This window comes from Cibotium barometz, chromosome 45, assembly GCF_041138505.1.
Source record: "Cibotium barometz isolate CiBa-2024 chromosome 45, ASM4113850v1, whole genome shotgun sequence".
Taxonomy (NCBI): Eukaryota; Viridiplantae; Streptophyta; class Polypodiopsida; order Cyatheales; family Cibotiaceae; genus Cibotium; species Cibotium barometz.
This window is the reverse complement of record NC_141090.1, coordinates 12,657,047-12,676,633: the sequence shown is the minus strand read 5'-3', so window position 1 is coordinate 12,676,633 and position 19,587 is coordinate 12,657,047. Positions and strand designations below refer to the sequence as shown.

The 19,587-nt window shown below is 46.0% G+C and overlaps 1 protein-coding gene across 9 annotated transcripts in view; it reads right to left on the bottom strand.

Annotated features, from left to right (window-relative positions):
* The window catches only part of LOC147612455 (uncharacterized), an 83,506-nt gene that overhangs the window by 36,683 nt on the left and 27,236 nt on the right, over positions 1 to 19,587 (bottom strand). For 6 of the 9 annotated variants that reach the window (XM_086783054.1, XM_086783055.1, XM_086783051.1 and 3 more), the window contains 2 exons: positions 19,379 to 19,570; positions 2,520 to 2,744 (listed from right to left, as the gene is read on the bottom strand). In XM_086783054.1, the coding sequence (XP_086639180.1) occupies positions 2,520 to 2,744; positions 19,379 to 19,570 (417 nt within the window). Of the gene's footprint in view, positions 1 to 2,519; positions 2,745 to 18,742; positions 18,859 to 19,378; positions 19,571 to 19,587 lie in introns of those variants that run through there. The other 3 variants (XM_086783057.1, XM_086783058.1, XM_086783059.1) reach the window with 2 other exon arrangements.

Genomic DNA, 19,587 nt, shown 5'->3' with positions numbered 1-19,587 from the left:
TAGTCCGGGAAGTTTGCAACCTCAACCCATACAGGGCAGTGATGCCGTATAAGACTTTGATAGTCCTTGTTTGGGGACCAGGGCATAGCATGTACCATTTGTCTCCCATAAAACAGAGGAGAGAACTCGAGAAGCCTCTGCTTGCATGAAGCATCTGATAAATGTACCTCATAAAAGCCTCTGGAAGCAAAATACACTCCCTCTACAAAGCATCCTCCAAGGATGGACTTAATCCACTGCGCGACATCGCTGACCGCAGGGATTCCTCCTGGAAAGAATATTATAACCGCAGTTTGAGACAACTTTCTGAGAGGGTTTACCAGGGACGGCAACTTCAATTTGTAGGAGGAGGACACACCGGAAGAGGGTTGACAGTAGGCGCTTGAAATAGGAGAGACGACGAGAGGCTGGGTAGGCGAACAGAGAGTGCAGGCAACCAGCGGCACACGGCTAGCGCTGCAGAGGCAGCAAAGGGTAGAAGGCGGCGCTGCACGGGCAGCTCTCAGACAGTCGCGATCTCTCTCTCTCACACACACACACACACACACACACACACACTTGCACTCGCACACACACGATCGCACCCAAAAGAAAAAAACGAAGGAAATACGAGTAGCAAAAGAGGAAGCAGGGGACAGGCAGTAGACACACAAGGTTGCAGAAGGAGTAGGTGGCGGCAAGGGGCAAGACAGTAGACGTTGAAGGGGTAGCAGACAACAGAAAACGACCAATGCTGCAGACACAACGAAGGAGGACAGGAGGCCGGTGTTGCAGAAGTACTAGAGGGCGGCAGGCAGTGGGCAGCGCTGCACATCTCAGACAGATCTCAAATATAAGCGGTGCAAGCAGATCTCAAACGCTCTCACCACACCCGCGATCACTACTCTCTCTCTCTCTCTCTCTCACGCATGGGTGACGAGATCAAAGTATCAATTCACTTTCCGAGTGGAGCCGGTTGAGTACGTAAGGTCATGTTTTCACAGGACCGCGTTTCTCCCTAAAGGAGGTAGCAGCAGCTAAATTAGCTCGAGGGCATGCAGCCTTGGGGGTACTTGAGAGGCAGTGTGCACATATACAGTTTCAGGAGCCACACAGCAAATTGTGGCTATTTGATACACTTGTCACACTGACCCTCCTATACAGAGCTCCAATTTTGGGGCCCAGCATACATCACAGATCTCAAGGAGGGATGAATGAGGGATGGAAGCATATGGAGAGACCACTCATTATGATGATTGCCCGCATGATTCAGAGCAAATCATCGCTACCACATGAGATTGTTTGGCCTGAGTTGGGCACCGCACCAGTAGTGACCGAGGCCCTATTCCAGGCAGTTACCTTTTTACAGCGGCTATGGCAGCTCCCTCAGCAGAGGTACTCCCGATTGGCATTGACCTCATCCATACAGTTGGCAGAGGATGGAGAGACAGAGGAGCACTACATTTGTCGATGTTCAGTCTATTATGAGATCCGAGGGAGATATCACTGACTCTTCCAAGAGGGTTTTGGGCCGTTACGCAGGGTCATGGAGTTTGAGGATTAGAGATGCCTGGGATTGTTCCTACTTGAGCTCAGGAGACACAAAGAGACCCTCTTGGTATACAAGAGACCAAGCCATGATGTACCTAGACAGAGGATCCTGACAAATTTCTTCAGCACCAGCAGCCCAGCCCACACACCTCCTCATACCTCCTCCATCGGGCCATCAGGACACCAGCCATGCTACGCCCACTAGGACCCCGACCACGGCATCCTCACCATCGCCAGATTAGAGCCATTATTGCTCGACATCGGAGGCGCCTACCTCGCTTCTACGACCTCTCCATTCTAGATAGCCCCATGGCGGAGATATTTGATCTGAGGAGAGGGCAGCACTTCAACTGATCAGCATACATGGATCTACTTGATATACATTTTCCAATATTTTCTACTCAGTATCATCTAGGAGTCTTACTTACAGTTCTTATAACTGTAAGATAGTCAGTTTATTGTACTTTTCAGTTTCATTTGGTTGTTCTCTTTGATGAGACACCAACTTCAGATGTAGTCTCAGTTTTGGTCTCATAGGCCATCATGGCCTCTTAGAGACATTAATATATCATTTCATTTCACACACACACACACACACAACCATTCCGTCAATAACACTTATCCTATCACCTACAACACTCCCCACTTAGGCCTGAATCAGGGTTTTTTTTGTTTCTTTTCTCCCATCTCCTTTCTCCTACTCTCCCTTCCTTTTCTCTCTTATTTTCTTACATTTTGATCCCTTTTCCTCTTCCCTCTTACATTTTGATGCCTTTTCCTCTTCCCTCCTCTCCCTTGCGGACACGACTTTTCTCCATTTTGGCTCCCACCAAAATGCCTTTCCATTTTCATTTTTGTTTCCATTTCCATTTCCCTGTTTTCCATAACCATGCTTTGTTGAAATCACCATTTTCATTTATGTTTTCATTTTCGTTCCATTTCCATTACCATGCTTTGTTGAAATCACCATTTCCTTAGCAAAACTTTACCTGATCCATCAGATTTTGGATTCTGTGAGAAGAGCAGTCATTCTCATTTCGTAATGATCCTATGTCTACTTCCAGCTTTGTGACAGTCTTACATTTCTGATTCTCCGTAATTTGGAGCATTTCTTTTAAAGCTTTGATTTCGGTTTCTTTTTCTTCGATGGTTGCTTCGGCTGATTTTGCTCGTTTAATTGCTTCAAGCAGCTCTACTTGGTGCCTTTGTTCCACCTGCATCATCATTCACAATTATTTGCACAATACTTTGATACAAAATGACCTAATTTTTTCGACAAAGTGACTCCACAAGCTCCTCGATGCATTTAACCAAGTTTGAAGCAAGGAGTGGTGAGTGGTGGTTGTCAAGATATAAACTACATCAATGGAGTCGGCTAGTCACACTGAAGATATCAGAATCAAAGTGACACTCTTTAAGACGATCATTTTGAGTCCACTCTTGCTTGATTCAGATGAGTTGAGCTCAATGTGCATGGCTAAGACCCAAAGCCCAAGAATCCTAGTCGTGAAGGGGCAACGGAAATGAGTGAAGTGAGGATAGATATGCCCTGCAAAGTAGTTTAGGTGCATACCTATGAAGGGGTTTCCAAAATTTGGGGGCATTTCAGCCAAGCTGAAGTAGAAATATGGGAGATTTTCTGTGCACACAAACTCAGCAAAAGCCAAGTGCCCAAGGTTTGGTCCGAACTAGGTTTGACAACCCCTTAAATAGGAAAAGTCCCATTTACAGCCCATCCACACATCACTTATCTATCTTCATATGTAAGCTTCCCTAGAATACAGCCTCCAGCTCAACTCCAACTTTGTTATTGTTTGAGTTTTAAGTTTTGTATTGTGAAAGATTCTACTACTTGTGAGCGTTGTCTTGGATACATGGCACAATGTGTCCTGTGACATCAAAGCTCTGACTTGGTACAAGAAATCTTCATTGGTTGCTTCCAACAATACATTGGGAGAAATGGCTTCTTCAGGACCTCACCTACCACCATTGGGAGCTGATGGAAAGCTTGATGATATCAACTACCCTCTATGAAAGTTCAAGCTAAAGGCTAGTCTAGCTTTGGGTTACCACCATCAGCATTGATGTTCATCCTTCACCAACAAGAAATGACCATCATAGTGAATTACCACCTGTGCCAACCTTGTCTTGGCTAAGAAACAAAAGAACCCACATGCTCTCTACACAATTGTGGACAGTGTGGAAGAGGGTGTGATAATCATGCTCCACATGTCTCCGTAAACGTGGGCAATATTCCAGAACTGGTACCAGACCACAAACTCCTCGAGGGTTCTCAATCTCAAGACTCACGTTAAATCAAAGAATATAAAAGAAGGAAAAGCAATGAAGCAGCTTCTCACTAAAATTAACTAAATGGATGCAATCAACGCGAGCATCACCTATGTGGAGCTTGCTAGTTGTTGTCCTAGGGTATTTCCAGCTAAATTCGGCTCCTCTTACTTTTGAGGCCTTCAGCTCTCTATTGCATGATGAGGAAACACATGAAAAGCATTGAATGCCTTCCACAAGTTGGAACACGTCACCCCATCATCACCAACATCAGCCATGGAAATTCAAAGACATTTAAGGACGGCAAGTTGGATTTTGGGGATTTTTATGGCCGTCGTACATTCAAGGTGGCACCATTGGATCAGGTCAATTGTAAGGTCCCTCCCTCTCCAAAACAAATTATATCAGTTGTTTTCTTTTTACAAGACCCTTAAGTTGTAAAAATTGAGCTTGTGAATTTTAATGAGGATAGAAAAATTCTTTAGTTGAGCATTATAAGGGGATATAATATTAATTTTTAATTTTGAGACTCAAAAATAGATAATAATAGATATTTCCTAGATTTTATAGGGTAATGGTATAGTAAATATTAGACAATAATTTATTATTTTTTATTTTGCAAAAAGGAGACTTCTATAAAGTATGAATAGACCCTACAAAATCATGGCTAGAAGCCGAAACAAAGCAAGACCTCATCCCAAAATGTAGGGTGAGTTTCTATCGCCAGCTTCTTAGTGCTGAGCCGCACTCTAATTTGAGACACAAGGCACAGAGGAAGGTTTGGAATGCATTGCCACATTTGATCACTGAGGAGATGTGTGCCGCTCTGGATGCCATGAGAGAGAGAGAGAGAGAGAGAGAGAGAGAGAGAGAGAGAGAGCCAAAAGTGTGGTAGCCGGGGAAAATGAGCAAGAGAAACCATTCGCAGTTTACGCAGAGAGAGGAGCCAACTGCACAAGAAAGAAAGAAAGGTGTGACAATTGAGTTGAAGCATGGCGAATACTGTGAGCTGTGCGCTGATGAAGCGACGACGTGCCGAAGTGACGTGAACCTGCGCTGCTGCCCCTGCCTACCCTCTGTTGCCTCCGCCTGTTTCTTTGCTGTTCCCGCCTGCCTCTGCTGCCTTCGCCTGCACATCTGCTGCCTTTGCACCCCCCTTCTCCTGCCCAACTTCTGCCCTTCGCTAGCCTTTCAGTCCCCGCCTGCCCTTCAGCTACCCCCGCTAGCCCCTCTGCTGCCCACCGCCTGCCTTCGCCTGCCCCTTTTGCTGCCCCCGCCAGCCCCCCTTTTGCTGCCCCGCCTGCCCTTCAGCTGCCCCCGTCTGCCCCCGTCAGCCCCTCTGCTGCCCCCCGCCTGCCTTGGCCTGCCCCCTTTTGCTGCCCCGCCTCCCCCTTTGCTGCCCGCCCCCTGCCTTCTTCAGTCCCCGCCTGCCCCTCTGCTGCCCCCGCCTGCCCCTTTGCCCTTGCTTCCCCAGCTGCTCCCCGCCTTTGCCCCCCTTCCTCTACTCCCGTTTTCCCAGCAGCTATTTTATCTGGATTCAAGTCGGCCGCCCACTTTTCTTGATTGGTCTTATGGCTTTTCTGCCGCAGCCAATCTCTCATCACCCCCACTGGCCGGGAGAATCATCAATTTTTCACAAGACGAGCTTACCTCTCTTCAGCACGACATTGACCTTGAGGTCCAGACTACCCTTGTTGCGAGAGTTAATGGTTCCCACTCTTCTCGTTCACAGGCCCGTGAGTGAATGGCTTCTAGCAGCTCTCCCTTTGAAGCTGATTGTGCACTTTCAGGATACTCGGTTACTTGGTCGAGGCTTCTTCGAGGTGGACTTTCATTCTTCAGAAGCTACTTCTCAGGCTTTGGCTAGCAGCCCCTTTCCTCTTGGTCCTAGGAAGATTTTCTTCTTTCAGCACCGGGTGGGCTTTGATCCAGTGGTGGAGGATCAACGCCTTACCCCGGTCTCACTACGGTTCCCTCCTCTTCCTCGGTCCTATTGGAAGCTTTTAGCTTCCATAGGGGCATCCTTTGGCCAGGCTCTAGAGGTACCAATCCTCCCGAGCTCTCCCGCCTCAATTTCTGCGGCCGTTACCGCCACTGATGGTGTACCCCGGGTCCTTGTGCTTGTTCCTGATCCATCGATTACTGATAACATGTTATGCTTCAGAGACCTGACGGATCTCATTTCCGCCAGAGGATGGAGATTGCAGGCAGACCTGACCATTGTCGGATTTGTCGTCGACAAGGTCACATTGCTAAAGATTGTCCCAGATCGAGGGCCCATGCTAGGAGGCGGCGTGGTCCTGCCCATCAGAGGCCTTCTGCAGATGCCGAGACTCCAGCTGCTCCTTTGCCATAGCAGACCACACAGCATTGGGTTGTGGTTAGGGATGGTAGGCACCCTCGAACCCCTGTGCCTGCCCCTTCACCCACACTCCTTGTGGAGCACCCTAACCCCTATGCAACTCTTGCCTCACAGGATGTTGATCCTTTTTTGGAGGATGAGGCCTTGCAGGCACATGATCTGGATCCCTCACAGGAGGATGCTGCATTACAGTTACAGGATGATTGCACCCTTGAGGATGATGTTGCACATTCGCATTGTCATGGTACCTCTCTAGTTCTGAGGACTAGCCTTGGCTTTTCCCCGGAGTGGGAGAGAGAGGTAAGGTTTACATCGTCAGATTTTCCCTCCCTTACCTATGCGAGACGTACTTCCGCCTCTAAAGGGGGTCTTTCGTCGAACACAAGATCTGGTCGTTCCTACTCTGAGTCTTTATGAGGATTGTCTCTTGGAACATTCAGGGTCTTGGGGGTTTTTTTCCGCGTTGACGGAAACAAATTGTAAAAACCCAGCTTCATTGTGCGGTCACAGGTGGACCTATGGATATATTGCTCTTGCAAGAGCATAAACTGGATGCTAGTCAGTGTGGGAGATCAGGCAAGCTTCTCTCGGGACACACCTTTTGGTCACCGGTTGTTGGTACCAAGGGTGGTGTTTGTATCTCTGTTTCAGCTTTGATCTTGCCTTGCATCATTGGACATGGTGTCATTTTGCCTGCGAGAGCGCAGTGGATCCTTCTTATGCAGGGTACTACACGCATTGGTATTCTCAACCTCTATGCTCCTAACCATAGAGGTGAGAGGATTGCCTTTTGGAAATCTCTCACTACATTGATGCCTCTTGCCGACCATTGGATTATTGGTGGGGATTTTAACATGGTTGAGATGCCAACGGATAAAAGAGGTGGACATGAGGGCTTGGTGCATCCTCTTGAAAGAGCGTCTTGGGAGAGGTTTATACTCTCCATTCATGGTAGAGATTGTTGGCATGAGGATGACATTTTGAGGAGTCCATCCACTCTTCTTTATTCATGGTCTAACAGGAGAAGAGATGTAGGATGTATCTATGCACGGTTAGACAGATTTTATGTGGATGATTGGGTGCTTGACAGAGGTGGACATACTTTGATTGCTACAGGCACCTCCAAATCGGATCATTGCCCAGTGGTTTTATGTATTAGAGATCCGAATTGGCATGGAACAGCACCCCATGTACGCATCCCTGATCATTTGTTTTCAGATGCAAAACTATCGCGTCGTATGCTTGATATTTGGAGATCTCATGACTTCTTACAGGCCTCTCAAAGCCTGGCCTCTGCTCTCTGTGATATTAGTGACTTTTATCACACATGTGCCCTGTCTAAGAGGCAAGAGGCCTTGGACTTAGAAAGGGCTATTAGACGTAGATTGGCTGCCTTGCAGAAAGAGCACGAGAAACATCAATGGGTTGCAGATTCTTTATGTACTATTAGAGCAGAACTTCATCACTCTCTTGATCAGCGCGCGGAGTATCGTTTCCATGCCCAGGAATCCTTTTGGACACATGGGGGTGGCAGATGTAACAAATATTTCTTTGCTTCTCACGGCCCATCTCATGCCAGAGATAGTGTCAGGCAGTTGCAGGATTCACATGGCACTCTTCACTCAGATCCTCTCATGGTTAGATAGATTGCCACCGATTTCTATTGCCAGCTTCTTAGTGTTGAGCCGCATTCTAATCTGAGACACAGGGCACAGAGGAAGGTTTGGAATGCATTGCCACATTTGATCACCGAGGAGAGGTGTGCTGCTCTGGATGCCCCTTTTTCTATGCAGGAGTTCAGTCATGCTCTTCATGCCTTACCTCATGGTAAGTGTCCAGGGGAGGATGGCCTCTCCCCTGTTTTTTTCACTACTTTTTGGGATGAGATTGGGGCTGAGATAACATCGGCTTTGCAGGAGATGTGGGACACAGGTTCTATGCCTTCTTCTCTCACTGAGGGGCTTATTTATTTTATTCCTAAGAGCGGGGATAAGACATTGATTGGCCAGTGGAGACCTATCACCTTACTTGGGACTGCCTACAAGATTCTAGCTAAGGCAGTGAGCATCAGATTGCAGCCAATTTTGCAGGATGTTATTCATGATACCCAGAATGGATTCTTACACGGCAGGAGCATCTTTGATAACATTTTCTCGTTTTGGGAGGCCGTCGAATGGGCTAAAGCGAGCAATCAGTCCTTAGCCATTCTGCTCTTGGATTTTGAGAAGGCCTATGATAGAGTGGATTGGGACTTTCTTGAGGGTACTCTTAGTCATATGGGCTTCTCTCAGAGATGGATCAAGGGAGTTTCATGCATGTATCGTGATGCCCACAGTAGAGTTCTTGCTTGCGGTGGTAAAGGAGAGCGGTTTCAGATTTCTCGCTCAGTACGACAGGGCTGCCCATTAGCACCTTTATTATATATCATAGTTGCAGAGGCCATGAGCATCTTTCTCCGCTCCACTGCTGGTATTTCAGGATTGAGGTTGCCCCTTTGTAGTCATGAGGAGTTGGTTGACTCTGAGTTAGTTGATGACATAGCCCTGTTTTTGGAGGCTTCACATATATGCTTATGTTCCTTCCAGGTAGCACTAGAGGAGTTCTGTTTGGCAGCAGGGGCACTCATTAATTGGCACAAATCTGTTGGTTTTTGGGTTAGTGATTCACCGAGAGTTGATTGGGGTGCAGAGCTTGGTTTTACTTGGATCAGCAGAGGATGTACTGCTAGATATTTGGGATGCCAAGTTGGGATTGATATTTCTCCTGCACAGCAGTTTGCTCCGGTACTTATGAGTATCCAGAAGAAGCTCCTCCATTGGAGCTCTAGGAGATTAGATTTAGCCTCCAGAGCTTTGGTGGCTAATCAGGTTTTGTTTGCCTCAGCTTGGTTTATTGTCTCTTGTTGGTGCTTCTCTCGTGCGTGCATTGGCCAATTGCGGAGATTGATCCGCAATTTTCTCTGGTCGGGCTTGGATGGCACCTCAGACACTCGTGCCAGGGTAGCTTGGCTCACAGTTATTCAGCCCGAAAGAGAGGGGGGCTTGAATATTATCGATTCGGATGTTCAATGCAGGGCGTTGCTTTGCAAACTTGTTTTTATTGACCCTCCTCCTCAGATAGTGACTCATGGCTCTTGGTGTTTGTGGCTATATGGTGGCAGTCCTATCAGATATCTTCAGTGGGATCCAGGAGAGTGGGAGTGGATTGATGCCTTCGATCCTTTGAAAAGCCTTCCTTTTTTCAGTTTCACTGTTCGGAATGCCAGGCTTCTCCTCACTCGACAGATGCATAGGATCCCTACTCTCAGGCCTCATTGGGAGAGCTATGATATTTCTCCAGTGATACAGCGTAGATATTGGCATAGACTTTGGCACTCATATAGAAGGAGCCAGATCTCTCATTTCTTTTGGTTATTCTTACATGGTGGTCTCCCCACCAATTAGTGGAGATCAGTTTTCGGTGTAGCACCTTCCTGTCCTAGATGTGCGGCAGATTCTGAGTCCGTACAACATTGTCTATGGGGGTGCAGCATTGCACAGCAGATTTGGGGTCCTGTAGCCCAACTTATGGGCAAATTGAGTGGCCGAGCCATACATGTGACTTGGGGGGTAGTTGCTTGGCTCTCCCAGTCCGGTCAGCAACTTTTTTATGAGGGCAGTGGTACAGATTCTGTTTTTTTCATTCGTAGAGATATTGCCCAGCATGGTTTATTGCAGGATGTTCCTCACTCTGATTATACACCCCCTAGACAGAGGATTGACACCAGTTGGGAGATTATTGCCAGTATTACAGCATGGCAGATCTAGAGAGCTAGATGCACGGAGGCTATTGAGGGTGTCCAGATTTTTGGGTCTCTGTGCATTAGTACTATATGGGGTGATATCATCCACACTCTTATGGCTACTTGGAATCGCATTCAGGGACCCTCTCGTTCTGCGCAGGCGAAGCGTGTGATTTTTATGCGAGAATGGGACCATGGCATCTTCTTTTCCTCTAGTACCACAGGTCTTACATGGCATCGTGATGCTCCTCAGTGGTTGAAATCACCTTACATATTGGGGTGATTCTATTCTCTTCCGGCTTATAGCTGTGATTGTTGTATGGTTTTCTCATACTTAATAGAGGTCTCTTTCTGAAAAAAGAAAAAAGAAAAAAAGTGTGGTAGCCACAAAATGCAAGTCAACACTTGCATGTGTGTCACATCCATATAATATAGAAGTACAAAATATTATATGTAGAGTGTTCTTTCACACTTGATATCCAAGGGAAAAAATCACATGGAAAAAAGTGCCCTTGGTTAAGCCCTGTTCACACATAGCACTACCATAAGTGAGCATATGCCCACAAATCCCCCCTGTAGTGGAAGTGTGAACTTGTACAAGGTAGCAGATCACTCTCTGTATGAGAGCAAGCCCAAAGCTTTGCGGAAAGCTTCAAACTTTTCTGGAGGTAAAGCCTTTGTGAATAGATCTGCAACATTATCCTATGTAGGACAGTAAGATAAACTGATCTCCCCTGCATGTAACCTCTCTCTGACATAGTGATAATGAATCTCAATGTGCTTGGTACGTGCATGAAATACTGGATTTCATGCCACGGCCATAGCACTCTGGCTATCAGTGAGAATGGTGGTGGGTGTCTGCTGACACTCACGAAGATCAGCCAATAATCTCCTCAACCATACACAATCTACTGTAGCTGTGAAGACTGCCCTGTACTCAGCCTCACAAGTAGATGTGGCAACAGTAGGCTGCTTTTTGCTCAACCAAGATATGCATGAACTGCCAATAAAAAAACAATTCCCACTGGTGGATTGCCTGGTATCATAATCACCAGCCCAATCAGAATCACTGTATGCATAAAGCTGCAAGCTGCCCCCCCTGGGATAGAACAAACCAAGATCCAGGGTACCCTGAAGATAACGAAAAATGCGTTTGATTGCTTGCCAATGCTTTGTGCCTGGGCTGTGCATGAATTTGCTCAACAAAGACACCCCAAAAGATACGTCTGGCCTCGTGTTACACAAGTAAATGAGACATCTCACTGCCTGGCTGTAAATGCCGGCCTCAAAAGGCTCTCCAATATCATGCATAGTAAGTCGTACACCTGGTTCTACTAGAGTAGAAATGGGCTTACATTCATCCATGTGAAACCTTTTTAGCAAACTTTTTATGTACTTAGTTTACTGCATAACAATGCCATCATCTGTATGCATAAACTGTATGACAAGATAGTAGTGTAAAGGCCCCAAATCTGACATATTAAATTCAGCTTTCAAATCAGCTTTGAAATCTGAAATCTGTTCTTCGCTAGTACCTGTAATGAGCATGTCATCTACATACAAGATGACTATGAGAATATCGGCACGGGTTTTCTTCACATACAATGTGCTTTCAGCTGGACTATTCACATAACCTTGGCTGGTTAGATGAGCATGTAATTTATCATACCAAGCTCTTGGAGCTTGCTTTAACCCATACAATGCTTTGTGTAACCTGCATACTTTATGTTCCTCACTAGGAACTACAAAACCAATGGGCTGATTTACATATATTTCCTCCTGTAAATCCCCATTTAAGAATGCAGTTTTGATGTCCAATTGATGCACTTTCCATCCTTTATGTGCAGCCAATGCAATCACTGATCTTATTGTGGTCATTCTCGAAGTAGGAGCAAAAGTCTCCTCATAATCTATTCCCTTTTTCTAGGAGTAGCCTTTAGCCACAAGTCTTGCTTTGTACCTGTCAACAGTACCATCAGACTTCCTTTTGACTTTGTACACCCACTTTGTTCCAATGACATGCTTGCCTTTAGGCAATTCCACAAGATCCCAAGTATTTTTCTTCATGATAGAAGAGATTTCAGCTTGCATAGCTTGCACCCAATGCTCATTCTCATGTGCTTCTTCATAAGAAGAAGACTCTTCTGAATCAAAGAGACCACCCATGGCTAATGTAGACTCCCCACGATGTATATTCAATGCATGGCTGGAACTAGCCCTTGTTCTACCTATGAGTGGAGCTGCAAGTTTGCTTTCTTGCAAAGTTTTCAGCAACCATCTTGGCACTGACTTGGCTGTGTCTATGGCTGTTTGCTCTTCCCTGACAAGATCTTCCACTTCTTCCATAGAAGGGGGCTGAATGGCTGGCTGTTCCACATGTTCTACGTGAGGATTTTCTTCTGTAGGGACTGGCTGATCTGAATCCCCCCTAATTGCAATGGGTAATAGTCCATCAAACATGTCATGTATGCCTGTATCATTACTTTTATACAAGCTGTACATGGACTGTTCTAAATTTTCAGCAAATACCACATCTCTACTGACAAAAATCCTTCGTGTATTTGGATTATAAAGACGGTATCCTTTGCTCTCATTGCTGTAGCCCACAAAAATGCATTTCATTGCTTTGTCATCTAGCTTTGTTCGGAGTTGTTCTGGCACATGTGCATATGCCAAACACCCAAATGTACGCATATAATCCACTGTTGGCTTTCGGCTATACCAAGCCTCAAATGGTGTTATGGTTTTCAAAGCTTTTGTTGGACACCTGTTCAACACATGAGTTGCACACATTATAGCTTCCATCCAAAAATTGTGAGGCAACTTTTGTGCTTTCACCATGCATCTTGCCATCTCCATGAGAGATCTATTATCCTTTCAGCTACACCATTCTGCTGCGGTGTATAAGGCACAGTACATTGGTGTTTGATGCCCTTTTGAAGCATATAATCCTTGAATGCATTTGACATGTATTCTCCACCTCTATCTGAGCGGAGTGTTTGGACTTTACATCCACACATATTTTCAGCCATTGCTACAAAGTGTCGAAAGCATGCAAAAACACCTCTGCTTTCGCTTTCAAAGGGTAAACCCAAGCAAACCTGGAGTAGTCATCAATGAATGTGACGAGGTAAAGATGGCCCCCTATGGATGGTGTCCGCATTGGACCACATACATCACTATGTATGAGCTGTAATTTACTTTCAGCTCTAACAGCTCCATCTTTGGGGAATGGTTTTCGTTGCATCTTTCCCAAAATACACCCCACATACATGTCTTGGTGGAGACTCAAGAGGCGGCATATTATCAACCATATGATGCTTCTGCAAAAGCATCAAACTCCGAAAATTTACATGCCCAAAACGAGCATGCCATAGCTCTGCATCATGCATAGCAGGAGTGTGGGCAGCCACTGTACTTGCATCATAAGTACGCTTGTCATAGCTGTCCAGCTTATACAAGCATTTGTATCGTGTTCCAGAAGTGACTATTTCATAACCCTTTGATGGGTCTGAATCAATGGGTTGATGTCATAGCTCTTCTTATTCGGCCTAAGTATAGGAGTCCTCTAAATCTATCCAAGTAGAAGGAGCTTGGCACTACGAATAGTGTAGCTAAAAAAAGGTTGACTCTTCATAGGATTGGCTACATCAATCCACTCCCACTCACCAAGATCCCAATGAAGATATCTAATAGGACATCTTCCATACAACCATAAGCACCAAGACCCATGGAAAACAATATCAGGCAGAATGTCAACATGCCACTGCTTTCTTGAGCGACTAACTACTCTCACTAGATGAAGGGCACTACCAAGAATAATCTCTTACGTATCACATTCCAACAATCACATAATGGGATGTCTATCGGCCTCTTCCTCTCATCTAGGAAGCCTCTATCTCAAAAAAGGTGTCATGCTACTCCATGCTCTGATAATGGTAGCTATAACTAGAGAGGAAGGTGGCCTATACTCTGCCTCAATTAAGATGAAACATGAACCGAGCATTCAATCTCCACCACCAAAACATGAAAAAATTCTTCCAAGCCTCAGTGCTCGGAAGGAATCCTCTAACTGCTAGCTTGCAAAGCATCCGGATCTACAATATTCAGCCCCCCTTCATGTTTGGGGCATATAAGCCACTATGGCCTGGGTGTCTAGTGTACCATCGAAACCTAACCAAAGAAAGTACGGACCAATCTCTGCAGCAGCTGGCCAATGCATGCACGAGAGAAGCACCAACAAGAGGCAATGAACCAAGCTGAGGCAAGCAATACTTGGTTAAATACCAAGGCTCTGGAGGCTAGATCCAATCTCTTGGAACTTAAACAAAGAATTTTCTTCCTAATGCTCATGAGTACTGGTGTAAACTCTTGTGCAGGCGATATATCAACCCCAAGTTGACAACCCAAATATCTGGCGGTACAGCTTTTGTTAATCCAATCTCCTGGACCTCCAACAAAGAAGTTTCTTCCTAATGCTCATAAGTATTGGTGAAGATTGTTGTGCAAGCGCATTTATGGATCTGGGAGCCAGCCCATCACGTGCCTCCAGTGGAACCGGGGGGGGGGACTTGCTGTGATCCTCCAGACAAGGAGGAGACTCCGGGTACCTCATTTTTTTGCATACACCACGTGGCTTGACCATAGGATCCAGATGCCTAAGGTCGAGGGCACTCCTGGCAGTAGCAGGACACTGGCAGTCTCAAGGTCTCTCACCATGCTTTTGCTCAGATTTCTGGAAGAGGCTTTGGGACAGTTTTTGATCTCAAAAGATCACTCTCTTTTTGTGGCTGCTGCTCACACATACGAGTTTGGCGGTTGGCACGTGGTTGGCCATTGGAGGCAAACCATCAGCATGTCTGAGATGTGGCCATCCTCAGGAGCCTTAGTGACATTGTCTTTGGGATTGCCCAAAGGCTCAACAAGTTTGCAGTGGATTCTCCACATCTTCACTATGGACAAGGCCTCCTCTCGTACTATTACATGGGGCACTGTCACTTGGGGCACTGAGGCCAAGGTTGTCATGGCTTATGAGGGGGAAGGTGGGGGGCTAGCCCTTCAGGTCTCTCACCTTCGCATCTCGACAGTGCCAATCCCAACCCCATCTACTGGTCACTGCACTCCTAGTTCGAGCCAGAGATGGGAGATTAACCCCACCTACGGAGTCCACCAGGAGCCTTCAGAGTGGTTCTGACCATATGCAAAAGCATCAGGAAGCCTTCCTGAGGCTCTGGCGACCTGGTCCTTTTCTCATAGATAGTGGTGGGTGAGCCCACTTGGCATTACAGACCACCTGTGTGGTTATTCCCTCCCCCACCCCTTGCATGAGATAGCCTTCTTCTCATAGAGAGGCCAGCCGAAGGACAAGTGCATCCTCCCCCCCTTTTTTGTTCTTTGATCCTCGCTCCATACATGGAGCGACTTTGTATCTAGCCTTTTGAGGCTGTTTTTTTATTAACTAATAGAAGAATCTTGTTTTTGGGAAAAAAAAAATTGTTGTGCAAGCAATATATCAACCCCAACTTGACACCCCAAATATCTGGCAGTATAGCCTTTGTCAATCCAAGTAAACCTGAGCTCTACATCCCAATTGACTCTTTGGGAGTCACTAATCCAAAAGCCACCTGACGTATGTCAATTAATGAAGTACTTGGTTAATCACCAAGTCTCTGGAGGCTAGATCCAATCTCCTAGAACTTAAACGAAGAAGTTTCTTCCTAATGCTCATAAGTACTAGTGCAAACTACTGTGCAGGCAATATATCAACCCCAACTTGACACCCCAAATATCTGTCAGTACAGCCTCTGGCAATCCAATCTCCTAGAACTCCAATGAAGAAGTTTCTTCCTAATGCTCATTAAGTATTGGTGCAATTTGTTGTGCAAGTGATACATCAACCCCAACTTCATACCCCAAATATCTGGCACCACAGCCTCAGTCAATCCAAGTAAACCCAAGCTCTACATTCCAATCGACTCTTTTGGAGTCACTAATCCAAAAACCAACTGACCTATGCCAATTAATGAGAGTTCCTCAGCCAAGAAAAACTCCTCCAATGCAATTAATATAACTTAGTGGCTTCGTCACCTTATCCAAGGTCATCGACATACCAAATGCGGCCGCCAATTGACTCATGTTCATCACCACCATGTTGTGCATCGATACTAACAACCAGCACCACAACACCAGCACAAATACCAGATTAAGATACCAATCCACTCAGCTAATGTCCCATGTCCTTCAGCTAACATAGTCGGACACCTGAATACTCTCCAAACCCCTCAAACCGATCTAGCTGACTCCTCTAGTTGTCCTCCCAAGTCAGTCTTGACCACCAACAGCTCTCATCTTCACTCTTAGGTCCTCAGCTGACCTTAGTTAACCACCTGATGACCAAAAACGCTCCCAGCTGACACAAACTGATCAATTGCTAACTGAAAATGGAATCAGACAGCTACTGCATACCCCAATCAGAAGTATGTCCGCCAAGCTTCCTAAAAGTTCCTCCAGCCTCAGCTATCTTCAAAAACTTGCTTCAGAATCTCACAGAACCTGCCAACAACCCCTGTTGACTGAGATCTGACTTATCTACCTCAGCTGACTCACTTATGAGTCAGATCTCAATACCCTAGTGTCCGCTGACACCTCCAATCCCTCAAAAACCTCAAATCCCACCAAAATCCAACTCCACACACCCAAGGCTGACTGTTTGCTGACCCTGGAACCCTTTTCCCCTTCAATTATGCCAATCTCACTGCTACTGATTGACTGAGAATCTAACTGTCAGACAAAAACCCTATATCACTTCCCTTCAACCCAAAAAAAGAATATCTATCCTTGTACACTCTCAGCCGACTCCTAATACTCAACTAACCCCCTTCTGACCTGAATCAGCCCTCAACTTACATAGACCACTATCCAGCCCACAACCTATCAAGTTGTCAGACTGACTTCCGACAATGCTCAGTTTGCTAGACCAGACTCCACAGGTGTCAAACAAGACCAAATCTTCACTTTCATAGCATCAACTGACTAACCCAAATATACAATTGACTCCAGCTGACTCAGCAAGATACTGCTGACTCACAATTTGAGCTAACTGACTCAGACCTGATCGAGCAAACCTTTGATCTTCACTCACACATGAATACTTTCAACAATCTCAAAACCAAACAACAAAAAGTAGAGCATTATCAACTCATCCATCCTAACACATAAGGAGTCTCTTGCATATAGATGATAATTCAGCCTGTCTCAACAACCCTGAGACATGGGGTTCAAATTGAAAGCGAGAAAGCATCAAGAACAAGGGGAATCCACCATAGGAAAGAAAATCCCAGCAGAACTCTTCAAGTCTTTTTCCTTCAATTTCCACAAGAACCAGTCTCAATAAACACTACAACCACACTCTGCAGACTTCCATCATCAAACACAGCAGAGAATTCTTGAGCAAAGCCTCGGACTCGTCCAAGTTCTAACAAAGATGCAACTTCAGAGATCCTAGGGCACCAACCTCCTACAAGATCCTCTGTCACCCCTGCACCCTCTGCTCTGGACAGAACCAAGCTTTCTCACACCAATTCCCGCGTCTTCTTCCCAAATAAAACACCATCCTCGCAACGACCTCCAATCCAAACTAACAAAAACAGCCAAGCAGCTTCCACAGAGCTTTCTCACAAATCCCCCATCTCTCTCCTGGCTCCTTCACCCTCTCTTCTATCAACTGGCTCCAATGTGCCCCTCCTTGTCAACTACTCTCCATTCCTTACGCATACAGAAGTTAACTGGACTGGAAACAATAGTTCCTTTTTAGAAGGTGGCCATGCAACAGCCCCTTATTTCCTAAGGCTCTATCCATACTCTACGGGTTTATTCTTGTTCCTGGTTTGGGTAGGCACATCTATTGGGCTCAAAGATCTTGACACCAAAAAACATATCAACATCTTCTACTCCTCACATGCTTCTTCTCGAAGGCGGTTACACAGTCATTCGACTGGCTAACAAAGTCTGCATCATGAGCTTTCTTAACTCCAAAACCCGTCAACAGTTGATACACTCCACCTAGGGTCATACCATGCTGCCCCCACTCCATTCACCTGCAGTCCTCATAAACTGTTCTTACCTTTCCACTTCACAACCTCCTGTCGAAGTGATCACCTTTACTGGTTTGTGTCAGTTACAGTGTTCGCCAATGCTTCATCTTCACAGCCAGCCACTCTTCTTGACACTTCTGGCACAGGTCATTATCACGACCATACTGTGACCATTTCATGCTCATGACACTCACCTTATTATCATGCCAATGGTCACCTTGAGACCTGACCAGCTGGGAGAGACATTTGGTGACTATCCGTCCCTCACGGTGTGGAGGAGCCTTCAATAGGCTATATAAAGACCTTGTGTTCACATGCCAAGGGGGGGGGGGGGGGAAGAGGGGCCAACACGCTGTCGATTTGAAGAGGGATATTCTCTTTGAAGAAAAGATGGTGAGCATAGTGGTGCAGTGCTACATTGAGCTCATGAAGAGTTTCTCCTCTCAAATATTGAATCAATATTATGTAAGAATATGAATCACTTAGTCACTTCAACATGCCACCTACTATGAAGACAAAGGGAGACGTGCAAGCCAAAAGCTCTTGTAAATCTGGGATCCGGAAGAAGACTTATAGGAGGACAATGGTTCAAAAGTTGTATCTTGTAGTCACACATATGGCAGAATTTGTTCAAATCCTTTGTAAAAAGGGTGTTAGTCAAAATGCACAGAGTGCAGTTCCCCATACCTGAGCGAATCGCACCTCTGTGCCTTCTCTGCCCGCCCCTCTCCTCTCCCGCCACTGCCCTGCCTGCGGATTAGCTGCCCCCGCCTCTGCTGCCCTCATTTCCTCCCCGCCTCTGCTGCCCCCGCTTTCCTCTGTTGCCCCCGCTGCCTGGCCCCCTCTTCTGCCCCCACCCTCTTCGCTGCCCTTTCCTTCCTTCCTGCTTTCCCCTCTGCCTCCCTTCTCTTCGCCGCACTCTCCTCCGCCTTGCTCAACACTATTTATCAGAGAGTACAGGCCATTTTGAGCCATATTATTAATGGGACAGACGTCATGAGTGTAGTAACGATAGTCAAATAGGTTAGGTACCCACACACTAGTTCAGGTCAAAACCTTGTGAAAGGATTTCTAAAACCCGAAGGCATCTGACCTATGAGAGTGTTGAGATGGGAGAAACTGAAGCAAGTTCAGGCAGAGCGATCGCTTCCATTAGGGTACCTGAGATGAGAGCCAAACACCCTGAGAATCCTCATCCCATCAAAAGGGGCCAGACCTCATAGTAGTCCTTGTAGCACAACTATCTTATATTGAAGAACATTACAAAGTTTTTAAAAATCAAGATTATTGTGAAACAAGTCTGCCAAACAATGAGCTGGGTACCTGATAAGAACTCTGACTTTGATCATTTGTGAAGTTTATGGCAGACAGTTCTGCTCGCAGTTGAGCAGAGTCTGCCAGTGCACGTGCGAGCTGCTCTTCTTTATTTGAAATTTCACGCTCCATAGACACCAGACATGCCTTGTCCTTTTGAGCCTCCTCCAGAACTTTCTTCACTTCTTGACTAAAAAGAGTCTGGAAACCCATTGAAT